This window comes from Apus apus, chromosome 1, assembly GCF_020740795.1.
Source record: "Apus apus isolate bApuApu2 chromosome 1, bApuApu2.pri.cur, whole genome shotgun sequence".
Classification (NCBI taxonomy): domain Eukaryota; kingdom Metazoa; phylum Chordata; class Aves; order Apodiformes; family Apodidae; genus Apus; species Apus apus.
The window spans coordinates 142014366-142033197 of record NC_067282.1 but is presented as its reverse complement, the minus strand read 5'-3'; the positions used below and the strand labels follow the sequence as shown (position 1 = coordinate 142033197).

At 38.1% G+C, this 18832-nt stretch overlaps 2 protein-coding genes across 5 annotated transcripts in view; one reads left to right on the top strand and one right to left on the bottom strand.

The window, feature by feature from the left end:
* Positions 1–18832, top strand: part of ERC1 (ELKS/RAB6-interacting/CAST family member 1) — a 291365-nt gene that overhangs the window by 870 nt on the left and 271663 nt on the right. For all 4 annotated transcript variants that reach the window (XM_051633488.1, XM_051633479.1, XM_051633469.1 and 1 more), the window contains exon 2: positions 9585–10418. In XM_051633488.1, coding sequence (XP_051489448.1) covers positions 9750–10418 — 669 coding nt within the window. In that variant the 5' untranslated portion in view covers positions 9585–9749. The remainder of the gene's footprint in view (positions 1–9584; positions 10419–18832) is intronic.
* Positions 1–18832, bottom strand: part of NINJ2 (ninjurin 2) — a 303752-nt gene that overhangs the window by 203059 nt on the left and 81861 nt on the right. The window lies entirely within an intron of this gene.

Genomic DNA, 18832 nt, shown 5'->3' with positions numbered 1-18832 from the left:
CCTTTCCACATCTGTCTCGTTCCTAACGTGGGCTCTGCGTCTCGGTTATGAAGTGTACAGTTTATTTCACACGGAATGTTGCGTGCAGGCTGGAATTTCACATCACGGTTCGTGCCGGCGTGGTGTGAAATGGTTTAAAGTGACCCCAATGGAAATGGGAGAGATCAGGAGATAAGAGGAAAAGACAGAAAGAAACACCCACGGTGGTAGTGGTGGGGGCGAAAGGGGTACAGAAACAGAGAGGGTCAAAGCACATGGATAGAGATATGATTGGTCTGAAGAAGAATGCACGTTTAATATTTTATCCAGCCTTGTTTTGGGGTCGCACTGATGTGTGATATGGGGCAGTTGTACCTGGATAACGTGCTACCTCACATCCAACAAGTTGTAACCAAAAAAAGTTGCCTGGTTTGGCTGCAGGGTTATGATTCTTAAACAATGGCCAGTTTGGCTAGGATGTCTACGGCAGTAACCTCCACCAGCTGCCTGCCTTCCTTTTCTCCTGGAGGTTGCTGCATCTGTAGCAGTAGGTGGCTGAACATGCCTCTCCTCCTGAGCTACAGCTGTCTGCAGCCTGACATAGTACTGTGAGATGTATTTTGCTGTTTCGTGTTGAAAACTGCAGCAGCTCAGATCTGTGCCCCAATTCAGGGTCACTTATGAGTCAGCACCCTTACAGCCACATCAAGTAAAATTAAAAGAGAAAAATATCACTCCTTTGGCCATTCTAGTATGAGCGGAGTTGGTAGTACAAGATTTTTTTTTTTTTTTTTCAGTAATGAGTTTTTGGACTAAACCACTGGTTATTAAATAACTTAAGCAACTGTACTGATGTGGTTCTGTTCTGGAAGGATAGGTCAGAACTTCTATCACAGAACAGCAGTTCCCCGAGTAGTCAAGTATGTGACTTTACTATATCATCTAGAAATTCGGAATTGTCTGAATCTGCCAAGCTGCAACAGGGGTTGCAGCTAGAAAAGGTTTGGGATCTGCTGGGTGAAACATGAGTTTATCATAATATTTTATATAATTTGAACTTCATCCACATTTTCTGGGAAACCAGTTTAGCTGTAATCAAATCACTGGAAAGGTGTTAGCACGTTTTCTTCAGTTTGGGATTCTGTTACCTGGGCTATTTAAAAGCATAATTTTTTTCATAAGTTTTAGCATTGTTTCTTTGATCCTGTCACAAGCTTTTATGAGATTCGCGTAACTTTTCATCTCTAACATTTGGCTAATGGCCTGACTGGCAAAAGAGCAGGTTTGGTATTTACATGGCCTGTACCTTTTTATGGAATTGCAAGTCTTGGTCATGAAAGAAACCTGGGAGGTTTTTTTCTGAATCTGCCACTTGTGTAGTTCATTGTAGCAGTTATCCGTGTTGCTGTATGAATAGAAATATTTCACTGTACTATTGTAGCCAGTGGGCAAGTTCCTTGCTATTATTACTTATTCTGTGAAGCAGGATACTTGCCCATTGTTATCCCTCCTCCTCTTGCCCCTCCCTATTTTCAAGCTTGTTCCCCCAAAAGCTTGTGTCAGGTATTTTTTGCAACACTTACCTGGTTAAGCCACTTGAAAATTGTAGTACATCTGGATGGTCTGGCTTGTTTCATATGAGTGTGCTACGCTCAGAAATGTACGGGTGGATGCATGCATGCAGCTTTTTAATTATTCAGGCTGATTGTTAGAATTAAGGAACAATAATACATGTTCTTGAATGTTGCTGGTTACCCTGCTGTAAGAGCACTCTGGGTGATGAGGATTTTACCAATTAGTGCCTGTTTAAGCCAAGAGTTTAACTCTGTGGCATGCAGTGGTAGAGCATAAGATCCTAAAAAATCCAATGCTGATTTAGGAACAGTGATGTTTTCTAGTGTGTGGGTTGTGTCAATATTGTTAATGCAACTTTGTTGTTAGGGTGAGATTATGATGGAATTTCTGTAGGTGGAGTGTGCTTTGCTTTGCAGAGTGATGTTACCAGTGGTAGCTTTAGGTTAGCAGTCTACCTGGATTTGGTAATGCTTCTGGGTACTTCTGGGCTTTTGAAATATCTTTATTGTTTTTTAGCATTGTGTTTCCACTCTGGGGAAGTTGGTTGTTGGTTGCATGGCGCCTGGGGGGAAGTGAGAAACTACCATGCCCATAAACACATAGTATTTACTGACTGTATACTCTTAAGAAGAGTCAGGCTGTAAATTCAATGATGGAAAATTAATGTCCACAGGTCTTCAGTCTCCTAGGTAGTTGTAACAATGAGAATTATTTTAATTTGTTCATCACTAGGAGGTTTACATGCATGTTCTGATTCCTGTTGCTTTTTCTGTTTTGGACTTCTTATTTTAAAAAGGAGAAAAACACATGGTAATTTTTGCTGTATGTCTCCGATCTGCTTTAAATTTAGAGACTTACAATCAGCTCCCATTCACAGCTACAAAGCAAATCCTGATGCACCTTCCCAGCCTGCCTACACATGTCAGTGTGAAGAATGTAGGACAGAGAGGGACCATGTGGGTCACTGGGTCCAGTCCTAGGTAAATCCAGGCAAGAATCAGGAATTGAGAATGGTCTAAAATATATCTGCACCATGTGCTCATCATCCTCTAACAAATTCAGTGCTGACAGTCTTAAAGCTAGCAGAGAGAACAGGTGCTGGAACAGTGTCCAAGACTTCTGCCATACCCGGGAAGACCTTAAGTGTGATGTCCATACAGTGGTAAGAAATAGGTGCTCCAGCCTCTGGAGGAAGACAGAAGCATTTCTATTGGTACACAGCAACCTGACAAATGGAAAGAGCTTGCTTGCCCACCCAAATTTAGGGACCAGGTTAACTCTTACTATACTGTGAGCAGAACTATTTTAGTCTGACAAGTGAGATACGAGGTAAGGCCTTTAGAAGTATCAATAGCACCTCATGTTCTGCCTGGAGTTGAGGCCAAACTTCAGACCTGTAAGAAAAAATCCTTACAAGCAAGTGTTGTATCACAAAGAGTACATAAATAGAGGTAAATAAGGATTCAGCTGAAATATGTGTTTTTATAATAATAGTAAAAGAAGCTATAAAGGAATGAAGTTGCAGTAGTGAAAGTATACCCTTTATGCTGGTATCAAGACTTATGGGAATTCTATGAAACAAAAACTGATGTCAGGTAAAACTGATTTTGCAACTACCGTAGAGTTGAGCATGTTCTGTCATTTATTTCTTCCTTGTGGAGTAAGTAGATCTCCTGAAAGGAGCTGTGTACTTGTGGGAGAGAAATTAACTAGGAAGTTGATGAATATTTCTGGTTGTTGTTTAGAGACTCACAGCTATTGTATTCTGTATGGGATATCTTGTAGGAATGGGAGAGAAGAATGGGAAACAGACTGGTGTCTGAAAAGGACAGATAATCAAGATGGTGGAACATTTTGTGTTGATTTGAAGGGTATGTGTACCATTTACGTTAACCACTCAAATTTAAAAAGTGTGTAACAGGGCCTGCCTTTTACAAAACATGGCTTTCAATAAGTCAGTCACCTACGTATTAGGAATTTTTGAGATGTTTCTGACAAGGTTTTTCTGTGTATAAGTGGGAGAACGTATCAATTCCCATCTTATGTTCAGTAAGGCAGAATAAGGGCACTGTTCCTTTCAGTGAACTTGGCAGATGTGCAAGGTGGTGAACTTGCTTTTAAAAAACCCAACGACCTACCTTTGAAAAGGATTGGACATAAACAGATATCCGTGCTTGGGCATCTATTCATGTGCTATCTAGGGAAGAGGATCAATCATAATATAAACAGTTCCATTTTTGTCTTATTTCCATTTTTATTTCATTCATCCCTTTTGCTTTCTTGCTGTCAAGGCCGTGAGGATAAGAACATTTTGATATGCATAAACAACCCCGAAATCCGTGGGTTCAATGCCTTGTGTTCAGCATTGGCTGGCTTGCAGACAATTTCCAAAGTAAGCTTTCTTCTGTTGTTTTCTTGTGTAATAGTCATTAATTTACAATGAAAAGTAGTGAGATTTTTTACTTTCGAGAACTAGTCAAACCTAAAATCTACTTTATAGACCTAAGATAGATACTTAAATTTTTTTATGAAAAGTGGCATAGCAACAGTAGCTTTTGTAATTGTGGTGTGCACCAGAAAGTAACAGGAATTAATTTTTTTTGTCTTCATCTTGGTTGACACACCTCTAAGTTGTTGTGAATCCTGTCTGTTCTCTAATTGTACCTGCTGTTTGTCAGGGTTTTACTGGAATATAAGCTTTTCCTGTTGTGGAATTCAATTTTTTTTTCCCCTCTCCTTGCTCTGTTCTGGCATTCAGGTCCCCTTGTATAATCTAGTCATTCTTATTTGTGATTAACTGTTGGTATGAATTATGAAAATGTGAACAATTGCTACCTCTGATAATGAAGTCTAGTGTGTCTGCTACACTGCTTTATCAGATTAAGACAGCTCTTGTAAAGGCTGCCTTTTCTGTTGCTGTTATAGAACTTGCATTCAAAGCTTTCCTTGTGCAGACAGGGATCAGTGCTACAAAAAAGTTCAGCCTTCTGGAGCTGGGTGTATGGCTTTTGTGGTGCTGATGGGAGGCACTGTGCTGTAAGGTGCACTTGTTTGTGATCAAACTTGAATATAGGAGGTGATGGTGTTATGGAGATGACTCTCTGAATGTTCTTGTCTGTCCACCGGTGTCAGTCCTGAACAGAAGGAAACTGCAGAAAAGAAATTTAGAGGAAATCTTACTTGCTGAAGGCTGCAAAATTATTCCCAAATTATTTTTGTTGTAACAAATGTCAGCAGGGATTTTCTATAGTTCTGCAGTATATTTTTCACTATTTGATTTGCTTACTTACTTGGAAGTAGTTAGTCTGGTAAAAGTATTTGTCCTGGAGTAGGGGGAAGCATTGTATATTTATACAACAGACATCCTCCAGAGGTTAACAAAACTCTGTGTTAATGAATCTTCTGCTTTGTGTCGGCTGTAGCCAGGAATGTCTGCTTTAATGGTTCACATAGAACTGTAGATACAGGACCAGAGTAGAGTGAGACAGTGTTAAGTCAATGCATCTTATTTTATTGGATTCTTTATCCTGAAGTTGATTTCTTACATTTCTACTATGCCTGAATATAGATTTTAATTAAAAATCACCAGACCTTTTGACAGAATCACTGCACCTATCCCTGTTCTCTCTCACTTACTTACAAGTAAATCTACATGAAGTTGTGAAAATTGCAAGTTATTGTTCTTTCAGCATGCTAGGTTCTGATGCCAGAGTTCCTAATTTCATGCTGCTTTGAATTACAGTTTTCATTGATAAATGGTTCTAGATATCACTGTACTTCTTTGAACAAGGCTTGATTCTCAGTTGCTTTTCACTGGCTATGACTAGGCTATTGTAAAAAAACAGATTCCGTTTAGTTGCTGCAAGGTGCACTGTAGTACATTTAAGTATTTACTGTCAAGTTATAAACTTTTTTTCACAGTTCATGAAGTCTAGGTGATTTTGAGCAGTTGCCTATGATCTTAGATGACATTTTTCTTAGCTGGCTCTCCAGGCAGGATGTACTGTTATCTGTCTTACCATTTTCATACAGAAAATGTGTTAACTCATTTTTTCAAACCTTTTTCTAGAATATCGTGTAATTCTATTCTTTATGCTTCTGATAGCCCTTCTTTCAAGCTTTCTCATAATCACTATCAAGCATTTTCAACTAATACTAAAGCAGGTTGATTATATGTCTCTGTACTTCCAAAGCTGTTAAACCAATCTCTGGACATGTATATGAAGTTTTTACTTTGGCTGACATAATTTTTTTTCTTAATTATTTTGTTTGGCTTGCAGATAGGATGCTTTTTGGCAATTTTTGTTTGTGTAGTGAGTAAGAGAGTTTTATTTGTATGGAAGCTATCTTGAGGGAAAATGGTTTAGCACTGACTTCAGTGGAGTTTTTTTGCTCTTTTTTGCCTTTTTTTTTTTAAGTACTTGCAGCTTATAGTTTCTTTCATTGTAATCTTAGGTAAAGGTTCCTGTATTGGCAGAGAGCACCAAAGGTGTTTGACACCTACAGGAATGTATGCAAAGGAAAAATATAACTCATGTAATAGCTGGACAGTGTTCCTCGGGGTTACCAGCATCCTGTAAGGTTAAGGGATGATTAAAAAAAAAAGTACAGTGCTGCATGTTAGTCTTATGGATAAGTGAGATTCCTAGTAAAATGCTAGTGTGGATCAGAATGCTGAACAACTTTAACTTTTCTGGTAATGGTGTTGCCTGAAGGAAATCTTCCATGTAATTTTGCTTGGACTCCTGAAGGGAAACTAGAACTCTTTCTTCTTCCATATGAAGTGGTACTGTGAATGAGAAAACATATTTCTGTTGTTTCCTTCACTATGCTGATTCCGGGATGAAAGATGCTTTTCCTGCTTTGAATTGTCTTGATATCTACTTGTATTTATGGATTCCGAATAGCAATAAAGTGGAATGGCTGATGATAAATGCTACTAGATATTTATATATCTATAGATACATATTTTTTAAAAAGTGTTAAGATTTATCTTGTTAATATTTTGTTTCTCTTGATTGATGAGAGATCTCTGTCAGTGAAAATACTGAAAATGCATGGTTGGAATGGTGTATTTAGTTAATATTTGGAGTATCCCAATTTTTTGAATATTCCCAATACACACATTCAACAATGGTGTAATGAAAGTTTTTCTTTCAAGAGAAATAGCATGATTTTTTTTCTTTTTTTTTTTTTTCTTTTTTTTTTTTGTGTGGATTAGCAGAGAGGATGGTGTGTACCTGTGGTGCAAAGCTTAGAGCTGAATTAGCACAGGACTGGTGTTTCCACTTAAGGTGGAAGAGGGCCTGCCTGCTATATTAGAAGATGGCTATGGCACAGTACCATCTGTGCTACCAGCTCCTTTTAGAAGCCTGGGAAGATGCTTCTCTGTCAAGAACATCAGGCACTTTCATTTTATGAAAAGCTATTAATATCTTAAAAAAGCATTTGCTAAAGCAAGGAGAAAGCAATTCCATGACTTTTCCGTTTTGGAGGTGATTAGCTCATTAGAAATTATCTGAAATATTTTGTGTGCTTTTTGTGTGTTCAAGCACGTTACTAAGTGATACTTCTGCATGCAGCACTGATGTGCTTCTAGCAACATTTAAACTTAGTGGGTTTTTTTTTGGGAAGTGCTTTAACTAAAACACAGAGAATGAGACGTTTAATCTTTTGGTTCAAGTTAATCTCATTTAAAGCTGTTAAATGAATGAGTATTTGCACTGATTTACTGTGGTGTGAGTTTCCAGGAAATTATTTAAGTGCTGTGATATGGATTACTTTTCAAGAGAATCCTCTGAATGTAAGCTCTCAGTAGTGTGTCCTTTATGTGGTGTCTAAGAAATCATATCTGGCTTGTTTTGAGTGCTCAACTGGTGTCACAGCAGCATTTTTAGCATTCTGGTATCTCAAACAGTGAGATCGCTCTGAAATAGCTCTTCTATTTGGAAGAAGTGTTTTTCTTCCAGATCTGGGGCACAGTGTCTTACTTACTGAAACAACTCTGTACACTTTTGTTACATAGTTGTTTGTATTTCTGTACTGTTTTGCATAAAGATATGTAGCTGAAATAGAATAAATGTCTTATCTGTAACTTGTATTTTTAAAAAAATTATCTATAGCTGGTGATTTGTAAGCTAACTTAAATTATTAATGCTGCAGGCTATCTTTCCTTGGCCCTGTTATTCTTTCAGTGTGTTTAAAATAGCAATACTGTTGCTAGCTTTGATTCCCATTTAAAAACAAAGAGAAAGTGAGAGTGAGCACTTGAATATAGCTCACAAAACAGGATAAGCTTCCATAAGCTTTGTAAAGTTACTCATGCTACTGTATCTTGTATCAAATATTGTGAAAATGAAAAAAATGCTGGCCTACTATGGTCTAGTTTTCCATTTCAAACTTAGGGTTAAACTAAACATTTTATAACTATTTTTAGTTGTATCTTTTCCTGTACTAATTTGTTCCTGAAAAGAAAAATGTACATTTTCTTCATCAGGGTTTTACTTTTAGTCTTTCTATAGTTTTCCAGTATTTTTTGCAGTATTACTTTTCAGTCTCTTCTGCTCCACCCACTTTTACTATTTCTACAATTTGTTTTGTAAGTGTACGCCTCTTTTGAGCCTAATCTTTGATCTGCTTGCCCAGTTATTATCTCAAAAACATACCTTCAGCCATAGGTTTTGAAAAAATGTATTCCCAATATGTGGCAAACCTAACTTCTGAGGAGGTGTGGCTAGATGAAAGATGGTGTGAAAGGAAAGATGTTGGGATATATAAGATGCTGCTACTCTTTAGATACTGTGTGGTATTCTTTCATCTTATATGCTGAGGTCAGACCAGCAATGTTACAGTGTTCTGACTTTGATTTCAGCTGAACCCAACAGTGACTTGAAATAGTTTACACTGGAAAGAAATAGGGAGAAAAGGGGGACGTGTACAGTGGGAGTAGTTCTACCATGCAGTAGTTCAGTCACAAGTGGATTTCCTCCCTGTCTCTTGCTCCTCTACTAGATCTTGACTACTAACTGTGATCTCAGCTCAGTGCTCCTGTAATAAAGAGATACCTGCTAGTGCTTATAGAACAGCATAATGCTGCAGTGCAAAAAAAAAAAAAAAAAAAAAAATTAAAAAATTAAAAATTGCATATGGTACCAGTCTTTGTTTAAAGGAAAAGGAGAGGGGATGAGGAACTACAACATGATAATGTACTGTTTTGTGTTTTCAGAGGTCCCTGCTGTTGGAATGATATTATTTAGTTGATTTAATCTGAGCTGCTTAATAACGAGTACATTTTGATTGAAGTCTTTGCTTAACCTGAACAAAGATTTAAGTCATAGAACCACAGGGGTTGGAAGGGACCTCTGAAGATCATCAAGTCCAACCCCATGCAGCAGCAGGAACACCTAGGGCAGATCACACAGGAGCGCATCCAGACAGGTCTTCAAAGTTTCCAGAGAAGGAGACTCCACAACCTCTCTGGGCAGCCAGTTCCATTGCTCCGACCAGTAATGTTTAGGATTGAATCCTAGTTGGAGAGAAACTAAGAGATTAACCAGTTTTCAGTGCAGGTGTGGGTCTTGTGTTCCTTCTAACCTTATTGGTCCATTGCTCTGTGACAGCTGTTCTTTTAGACCTGTATCTGTGCTTGCTTAAGCTTTGTGGTCAGTAATGATTTGATGATGATTTTTAGCTTTGGTTCTGACTTCTGGGTTTGAAGGACAGCTGACAGCAACACTAAAGGGACATGCTAGTCAAGATCATGATCAGAAAAATTTCAGTCCATCCTGCATTCCCATTTCCAGGATTTTTTTTCACAGCAACAAGATTCAGAAATTTTGTTCTAAGGGAGCTAGCAGTGCTTCAAGTAAAGAAATCTTACTGAATGGGCTTTAAATTTTGATTGTATCTCTTACTTGGATAGCAGAATACACTTTATTTTAGTATGGGACAAATTATTTTGTGATAAACTAGGTACTTAATATGTTATTTTTATTTATACAGTTTTTAATATGTTATTCTTATTGATACAGATATGGTCCTGAACATTGTGAGCACATGACATCAAAGATGGACAACTGGATCTGTTATCTGTTGTGATTGGCCTTAAGCTGACTTAAAACCATTGAAGAACTTAACAGGATATCTTTCATTCCTGATTTCTGCCTATCTAATTGCCTCACACCACCGGCTTAATCATGTATGGAAGTGCTCGGTCAGTTGGTAAGGTTGAACCAAGCAACCAGAGTCCAGGGCGTTCACCAAGGCTGCCACGGTCACCACGTTTGGGCCATCGTCGAACCAACAGCACAGGAGGCAGTTCTGGGGGTAGTACTGGGGGTGGGAGTGGGAAAACCCTTTCTATGGAAAACATTCAGTCCTTAAATGCTGCCTATGCTACATCTGGCCCTATGTATCTTAGTGACCACGAGAACGTGGGTGCGGACACCCCAAAAAGCACCATGACTTTGGGCCGGTCTGGGGGGCGGCTGCCTTACGGTGTTAGGATGACTGCAATGGGTAGCAGCCCTAACATTGCCAGTAGTGGAGTTGCCAGTGATACTATTGCATTTGGAGAGCACCATCTCCCTCCAGTGAGTATGGCATCCACTGTGCCTCACTCACTGCGCCAGGCCAGAGATAACACAATCATGGATCTGCAGACACAACTCAAAGAAGTCTTAAGGGAAAACGATTTACTTCGCAAGGATGTGGAGGTGAAGGAAAGCAAGCTGAGTTCTTCTATGAACAGTATCAAGACCTTCTGGAGTCCTGAGCTAAAAAAGGAGAGAGCTCTGAGGAAAGATGAAGCTTCAAAAATCACCATTTGGAAGGAACAATACAGAGTTTTGCAAGAAGAAAACCAGGTTTGTCATCTAATGTCACTGTTGTGTTAGTGCAGTAGCATGATTGAATGAGTTTAATAAACTTGCATGTGTCTTGTAAGGAGCTAAATTATATTGGTGCTTTTCCCAGGTAATCAGTGTGATTAAGATGTGTTTTCAATTACAAACTTCTTTTTAAGTGTTTCATGTCAGACTTATAAGCCACCCCTTAAGTGCTGATTTCTCCTTGCATGTCATGTGTTTTTTTCCTAGGATTGATGCTAACAATTTAGTTTCCTTTTGGAAGTATTTTGCCCCAATCATAATTAATATTTCTGTAGTGCTTACCTCTTGAAATGTTCTCTGAAATGCAGAATGTACTAATTGCTGACCCCAGATACAACTGAATTGTTGCTTGATGTTGACAGGTTGCCAGTAAAGCAAAGTTCACATTACATTGGTCTTATTTTAGAGCGCCAGTTAAAACTTCCAGACCTGCAGTTTTCACAAACAGATGTAAATTGTATTCTTTGCTACATTTAAGTAATACTGTTTAAGACCTGCTCATCTACTCTTTTGTCATAAGCTGTGCATATCTTGTTACACATCTATTATAAAGCACCCTACAGTTGTTTGTGTTTTTTATTTTTAATTGGTCTGGCTAGTTAGAGAATAGTCAGAAGAGGAGAGAATTTTGGGTGTCTAGTTCCTTTGTCTTGTCCCTCTTAAAAGCTTTCCTGAATTAGAAGAGAACTGAGAGGCTGATTAAAATTGAAGTCTCTTTGTAGTCAGCTCTACTTTTAAAAGCTTTTTTAAAATGTCCCCACCTAGACTCTTGCTTAGCTTAATCCTGAAGTAACTACTAGCCTTTGAGTTAGTGTCCTGCTGTTCAGCTGTTTCTGGCCAAAGGGGAGTTCTGCACCTCCCCAAACACTTATGGAAAACGGGCCCAATGTCCAACTTCAGAAGTTTCTTGAAATTTAAGTCAGCTTTCACCATGATAAAATTACTTTCCCTGTTCAGTTTTTTAAATATCCAAGAGAGTTTAATGAAATAGTTCCCATAATTCAACCATGATCAAGTTCTTCAGCCTTTTAAGGTATACTTGCTATTTTAGACAGTGCTTTTTTTAAGATTTCCTTTAGAAGGTGAAGAGGAGAAGGAAACTGCTGAAGTTAAAAAGTAGAGCCAGAAGTACTTGACATGTACTACTTTCAGGTGACCTGTCTTAAATAGTAGAGTCCTTTTGGTTAGTGATAACATCTACACTGAAGCTATCTAAGATTTTCTTTTTCACATTTTAAAGAAATGAGTTGAAGAAACTAAGTTGCTTTTCCTGAGTTAGTATTAAATAATTTCATGAACTTGTCATGTAGTTTTAAAGCTGTATTCTTACTGAATGGTAAGTATCACAACATGGGATTTGTTAATATGTGTGACGTCTCAAACTCATTGTCATCCATTATCTTGGCATGAAGAAAACCTAAGTTAACTATTTTTTATTACAAAAGTAGGAATTCCTTAGAAGGAGTAATCTAATGAAAAATTTAGTTACAGTGATACAGTACCAGTATCATAAATATATGAAATACCATTCACTGAACTTTCTGCTACTCTTTGTATTTCAGCTGCAGGTAAGTATTTTAATTCTCAAATCCTTTCAGTTTCAAGTTCTGCTTTTGTACTGAAGAGAATGTATTGGAATATAATTAAGTTTTTTTTCTGAAACCAGTTTTGACATTCAAGGATGCTGTGGAAATCTTGCAAGAAAAATGCAATGAACGACTGGTTTAGAATCAGTTAAGCAGTTACTAAATATGTATAGAAGGGAGAACAGTGGTTCCTCTATCTGAGGGCTTTTTTTTTTTTTTCCCTTGTCTTTCCTTTATCCCCTAATTAAACATTTGTAGATATTTCCAGGCTGCTGTTCTCTAGGCAATCACTGTAATTAGTACCACACTGATAGAATTGTATAACTTTGGTCCAAAAAAAGAAGGGTGCAATTTGAAAGTAAAAGTGTATTATTGTATTGAGCTGTAAAAACTAAGAATGCTAATTAATAGATTATAGTTAGCTAACAGTGTGTCCCAATTAAACTCTGAATTCATTATGTCTTCTACAGCCTTTTGGAGTTGGTCACTTTAGCCCTTTATAAGGAAGATCAGTTTAATAGGATTTACTGTAATTAAACAGACTGTGTAGACACTGAACAAGGGATTTCTCTCATCTGTTTGGGGACCAGATAAATCTCTTCATTACCTCTGCAGTCTCCCCATAAAATGAGTTCCAGTATAATTGCAAGAACTGATGTTTTGGGCCTCAATATGAGTATTTCAGCACATCACTTTTAATAAGGACTTGTCACATGGCAGAACTTAGTTTAGTTAGGTTTAGATAAGGCCAAAAGCATTGTTAAAAAAATTAACTCAACTCATGGAACTGAGATGCTGACTGACTCATGCCGTTATCTGATAGTCAACTTAATCTCTTTGCTGTGGTCTTGGCTCTCTAGTCCTCTCTGCACCCTTGATTGTCCCTGATTGTATTTTACTATTGCTGTCCTTGTCACCTCAACTTTGTCTCATTGAATTGTTTTGAGGTTTTGGAAGCTGTTAAAAATACATGAAAGTGTGAGTTCTGTTTGATTGCAACTTTGGCTTCCTGTGAAAAATGCAATAGTGTCGTTTGATTTGTATTGTTTAGGCATTTCCAAGAAATGTCTGGATTCCATGAAGATCAGAGAATGAACAGAGAAATGAAAGAGTATGCCATGAGACAGTCCTGTCTCTTTTTTGTTTGATTGTCTTTTTAGGGCAATAGGTGTCAGGGATATCTTTGATATCACAGAATCACAGCATCACAGACTTGTCAGAGTTGAAAGGGACCTCTAGAGATCACCTACTCCAACTCTCCTGCTAAAACAGGATTTCCCAGAGCACATTACTCAGGATTGCATCCGGGTGGGCTTTTCCAGAGAAGAGGACTCCACAGCCTCCCTAGGCAGCCTATTTCAGTGCTCTGTCATCCTCACAGTAAAGAAGTTTTTCCTGATACTTAAATGGAACTTCCGGTGTTCCAACTTGTGCCCATTGCCCCTTGTCCTGTCACTGGGAACTACTGAAAAGAGTCTGGCTCCAGCCTACTTGCACCCACCCTTCAGATACTTACAGGCATTAATACAGTTTCCCCTCAGCCTTCTCAACTCCAGGCTAAAAAGTCCCAGCTCTCTCAGCCTTTCTTTATAAGGGAAATGTTCCAGTCCCCCAGTCATCTTTGTTGCCCTCCGCTAGACTCTTGAACTGGGGAGCCCAGAACTGGACACAGTATTCCAGATGTGGCCTCACCAAGGCAGAGTAGAGGGGGAGAATGACCTCTCGACCTACTGGCCATACTATTCTTTATGTACCCGAGGATTCCATTGGCCCTCTTGGTGACAAGGGCACATTGCTGGCTCATGGATAATTTGCTGTCTACCAGGAATCCCAGATCCTTCTCTTCAGAACTGCTTTCCAGCAGCTCCACCCCTAACCTATACTGGTGTGTGGGGTTCTTCCTCCCCAGGTGCAGGACCCTACACTTGCCGTTATTGAACCTCTTTAGGTTCCTGTCTGCCCAGCTCTCCAGCCTGTCCAGGTCACGCTGGATGGCAGCACAGCCCCCTGGAGTGTCAGCCACCCCTCCCAGTTTGGTATCATCAGTGAACTTGCTGAGGATACACTCTGTCCCCTTTTCCAGGTCACTGATGTGTATGTTGAACAAGACCAGACCCAGCACTGACCCCTAGGGGACTCCACTGGCTTCAGGCCTTCCATAAAGCTTTCAAAGGGTTTGAAAGGACTTCAGTCTTGCTGAGCTGTGATGTTTTCACCAGTTGTGGTGCAGCACACCTGTATTCATCAGCTGCTCTGACAAAATACTGCATCTGTGGAGTCTAGCGTATTCTGAACTTTATATTCATCCTTTGTTACATATCTTTACGAGTCAGAAAATCCTTTATTTTAAAAATGGGGAGTGTCATTTTGAAGAGCTCAAAAATAAACATGGAAAGTATTCCTGTAGTTAACAAAAGTTATTGGAAAAAAACAATAGTTTAAGTGCAGTGGGGTTTAGTTAACCAATTACACTTGCAAGAAGACAAAAGGAGAATGTAAATGATTTCTTAAATGTTAAACCCATGTATATCTAGGGAGGAGCTGAGAGAGCCAATAAATAGGATCTTGTTTTTTCGCATGGTATCACTCTCCTCAATATGCTTTAGTAGGAACTGTATTTTTTTGAGTTGAAAAATATTTTTTTTTAGTGTGGTTTAAAGTTTCCAGGAAACCTCTTCATCAGAAGCCAGAAGAGGGAAGGAAAGACAGTGAGTATTTTTTGCACTTCAGTAGAAAAAAAATTCCCTAAAACTGGACCATGGTGGAATATGTGGAACTCAAGAAAAAAAAACAAACCACGACTCCTTTCAGCTGAAACTTTGTTATAACAAGGTGATTATACCTTAAAGTAAGTAGTGCAATGCAAATTTGATGCCTAATGCCCTGCACTGATCTTTCCCACATTTGACTGATCTAAATTTAAGATCTGATTTATGTTTCAGCTGAAATAATGTGGTGCTGCTGAAAACATCTTTTTACTTTGATGTATTTCTGTGGTCTTTTTGTGGTTGGAGACCTTGGATGTCTGAGTGAGAGTTTAACCAAGAAAATATTGCTGAAAGGAATTTCACCTTGCTAGGGGATAAGCACTTGAAGAAGATTCTACTTTATTGTGATGGAGAAGTGTGATGGGTATACTCCATCATTTCATTAGTGTTTTTTTCCAGGAGTCACAAGTACTATCAGTTTTATAGTAGTGTCAAATGAGCTTCTTACTTTAAAAAATATAGTTGTCCATGTATTAGCCTCTTGAATGCATTGAGTGGTGCTGTTATGAGACTGGCTGAGCTTCTGATGAGTACGTTTCTCCACCGAAAATCAGATTAATTCTCACTTCTCTATTGATTTCATTTTGAGGTTTTTAAATATATGAAGTTTTGGTTTGTCTTAGTACTATGCTATTCTAATACTAGTACTATTCCTGAGTTGGTTATTAGTTGTTAGGAAGCTAAACTTTCTCCCCTTATGGATATTGAATTGTGCAAAATGTGGATCCATAGTAATTTCTTAAAGGCATTACCTGTATCCCACAGCATTACACTTAAATAATTCTTTGAGTGGCAAATGTCTGCTGGCTCTCTCAAGTGCTGCCAGCTTTATGGTTCCCTCTGTCTTTCCCCAGTTGCAGCATGAAATTATAACTTAATTCTCTTTCAGAATAACTCAAAACTGTCTCTTCAAGGGTGCTTGATATCTGAGGCCTTTATCAAGTTGCAGCAACTTGTAGTGACTTCAAAAATTGTCATGTTATCACCCAAGAGACAGGCCTTCTATGTTGTGTCTTTTTGAAATTCTGTAAGGAAATAAAATTAGACTTCTTATGCTTATCTAGGTTCCCCAATGCCCCTTTTCTCCCATGTTTCTTGTTGAGCTATAATCTAATACCTTGAGTTGCTTTGAACTGTAGCATAGGCTGAATTACTGGTCCTGATCCATCCAACATACAAGGGGAATGCTACCAACTTAAAAGCAGCTTGTAATAAAATGGGTCTCCAGGGAGACCTTTTAGTGGCCTTCCAGTACTTGAAGGGGGCCTACAGGAAAGCTGAGGAGGGGCTTTTCATCAGAGAAGATAGTGATAGGACAAGGGGTAATGGTTTTAAACTGAGAGAAGGGAGATTTAAGTTAGATATTAGGAAGAAATTCTTCACTATAAGGGTGGTGAGGAACAGGAATGGGTTGCCCAGGGAGGTTGTTGATGCCCTGGAAGTTTTTAAGGCCAGGTTGGACGAGGTTTTGTGCAACCTGGTTTAGTGGTCGGGTTCCCTGCTCATGGCAGGGGGGTTCAAACTTGATGATCTTTAAGGTGCCTTCCAACCCGAATGATTCTGTGATTCTATGTCAGTGTTACTGTTGAACTTAGTAGTTTAACTGTGCTTTTTGCTATTAAGCTGGGGGAGGGGCTACTTTAAATTCTGCACAGTTTTAAATAGCACTCTGCTGTAATTCTTTGTCTGCTATGTATTGAGACTGTTCCGACATCATACTCCTAACTAGGATTGCAGTGTATTATTCCACCATTCAGTATGTATTTTGCCAAACAATCTTGTCTGTGTTACTGTGTTTCTCTAGAAGCCATTGTCTCTTCTGGCATTATTGGAATTCTGGTACTTGAATTACTAACTTTTTCCCTTAATTCTCCTTACATTCCAAAGTATGGACTAGGTAGTTTGAAACTGTTAAGGCTCTGGTTTTGAAGAGGCTTCCTTTCAGTCACTCGCTGAACGGTGGAATAATGATAGATGACAGCAATAGCATGGCTGTACTCCTACCTTACAGTTCATTTTAGCAGCAGTCTTGAACTGATGTTATAGCTTTCTGATATGAAATCAAGTATTTTCCTATGTCTTTCTTACTCTATGAGGGATTGGTTTAGGTAGAAGGGTAAAGGAACACTTTTGAATCCATGGGAAAAGGATTGTAGTTGTGCTAGTGATACGTATGCCAGTTTTTGTGTATGCCTCCAAGACTGAAAACTGAAATAAAACTTTTTAAAAACTCTTCAAATTTGGTAATATTAGAAAGTGACATAGACTTGAAGCTGAGGCAACAGAAAGTGCCATCACAACTAAACTGTTAGTTGGAAAGAATTTTTTTTTCTGCAAAGGAGATATCTGATATCCTGTATACAGTCTGTGTAACACTTAAGACATTAGTAAGACAAAGAAGCTTTTTTATTTAGGATAAAAATGTGTTTGTATTCTGAGATAAGAGCTAGAGCCCAAATGAGTTTAGAGAAGACATTTCTATCATCTGAAAGTGATTACTGTGTTGAATAATTTAGCAAGAGCAGTCATGCCCAGTATCTGAACTAATAATTGAAGAAAGAAACATTGTGAAATGCCATTTTAGTCTCAACTGACAGGAAGGGAAAAAGAGAAGAAACTTGGTAGTGCTCAAGGTATTCCAGTGTACAACTCCTTTGAATTCACTTTGTATATACACTTCTGTTTAATGAACACAATAAAATACCAGTGCTTTTGGTAATACTGATTTGTGGTGATTTGAGCTCCTCAACAGAAATCAGATTTCAGTGGTTTGACAGCAGGTAAGTGTGGCTACTTGGGATTAAACTTTTTGTTTTCCTATATGGATAATGGTATGTAGTTTTTCTGTATGATTTTTGGCCTGCTCTGATGAACAGAGGGAAAAATTATGGCATTCGCTAAATTTAGTGAGTCATAATTGTATCTCTGTTTTTTTTTTTAATCTGAAGATAACGATTACTAGACTTTCTTTTTAAAGTCTTGTCAGCAAAACTTAGTTTCATAATGCACAAGGTCTACATAAATATATATTTACATAGTATTTGCAGATTTATATTGAGTCTTTTAGAAATACTAGAGTTGTCTTTTGTAGTGGAAAAAAAAAACAAACCACAAGGGAAAAACGTAGTTAGTTTCCTTCTTTGTTTATGCCATTTGTTTTATGTGATTTGCTTAGTGCTTGCAGCACTAATATCTTAGACTGCAAAGCAGAAATGAGGTGGGTTTTTTTATTTATTGTTATATATTAGCTGCCTTGAGAAGCAGGAAGCAATGATCACTTTTTTGTAAAGCTCTATTCTAACTTAGAGACTGTACTAAATCACCAAAATTCCCGTTGATTTAGTGATCGTTCTTTTTACTGCTGAAACATTTTGTAACTCCATTGTGCCCTCTTGCTGTCTTGTGTTTTATTTAGTTACCTTTGCTTCCAAAGAATATGATATATTCTGTTTTCCTTTATTTATCCTGAGGGAACTGTACTTCCCCCCCATTTGTAATCCTTTACTAAACACCAAAAACTTCTGTACAGATTGGGAGAAATGAAGCCATACCAGTACATGTAATGTTTTGCATTTACAGAGTCAGTATTTACATTTAAAGCATAAAGAGAATCCATAGAAAGATCCATTATGCACATCTAGATGAGTATTTGAAGAGATTTCATGATAATTAGCATTTTTTGACAGTTGACCTCCATTAAGAACTCACCAGCTGCCCCCGCACCCCCCTCGCAAAAACCCAACTAAACCAAAAAAACAAAGAAAACCAAGCCCAAAAATGTGTGCTCATTGAAATGAGAATGATCAGATGCCAAAATACTGGTATAGAACACTATTAAGAGTGCTTCTTCTAGTTATAATTTAATTAGAAATCTGAGGAGTTAGACTTACGTATGACAGTTACAGGAATAAGTACCATGTGACTGGCTTCTTCAGTTTAATTTTAGCAACATCATTTGTAAACTGGAATGCTAAGTGATGTACTATCATTGTCAAACCCAAGATTTTGGTAGCTGTTGCATTTGAAGCATTTATAC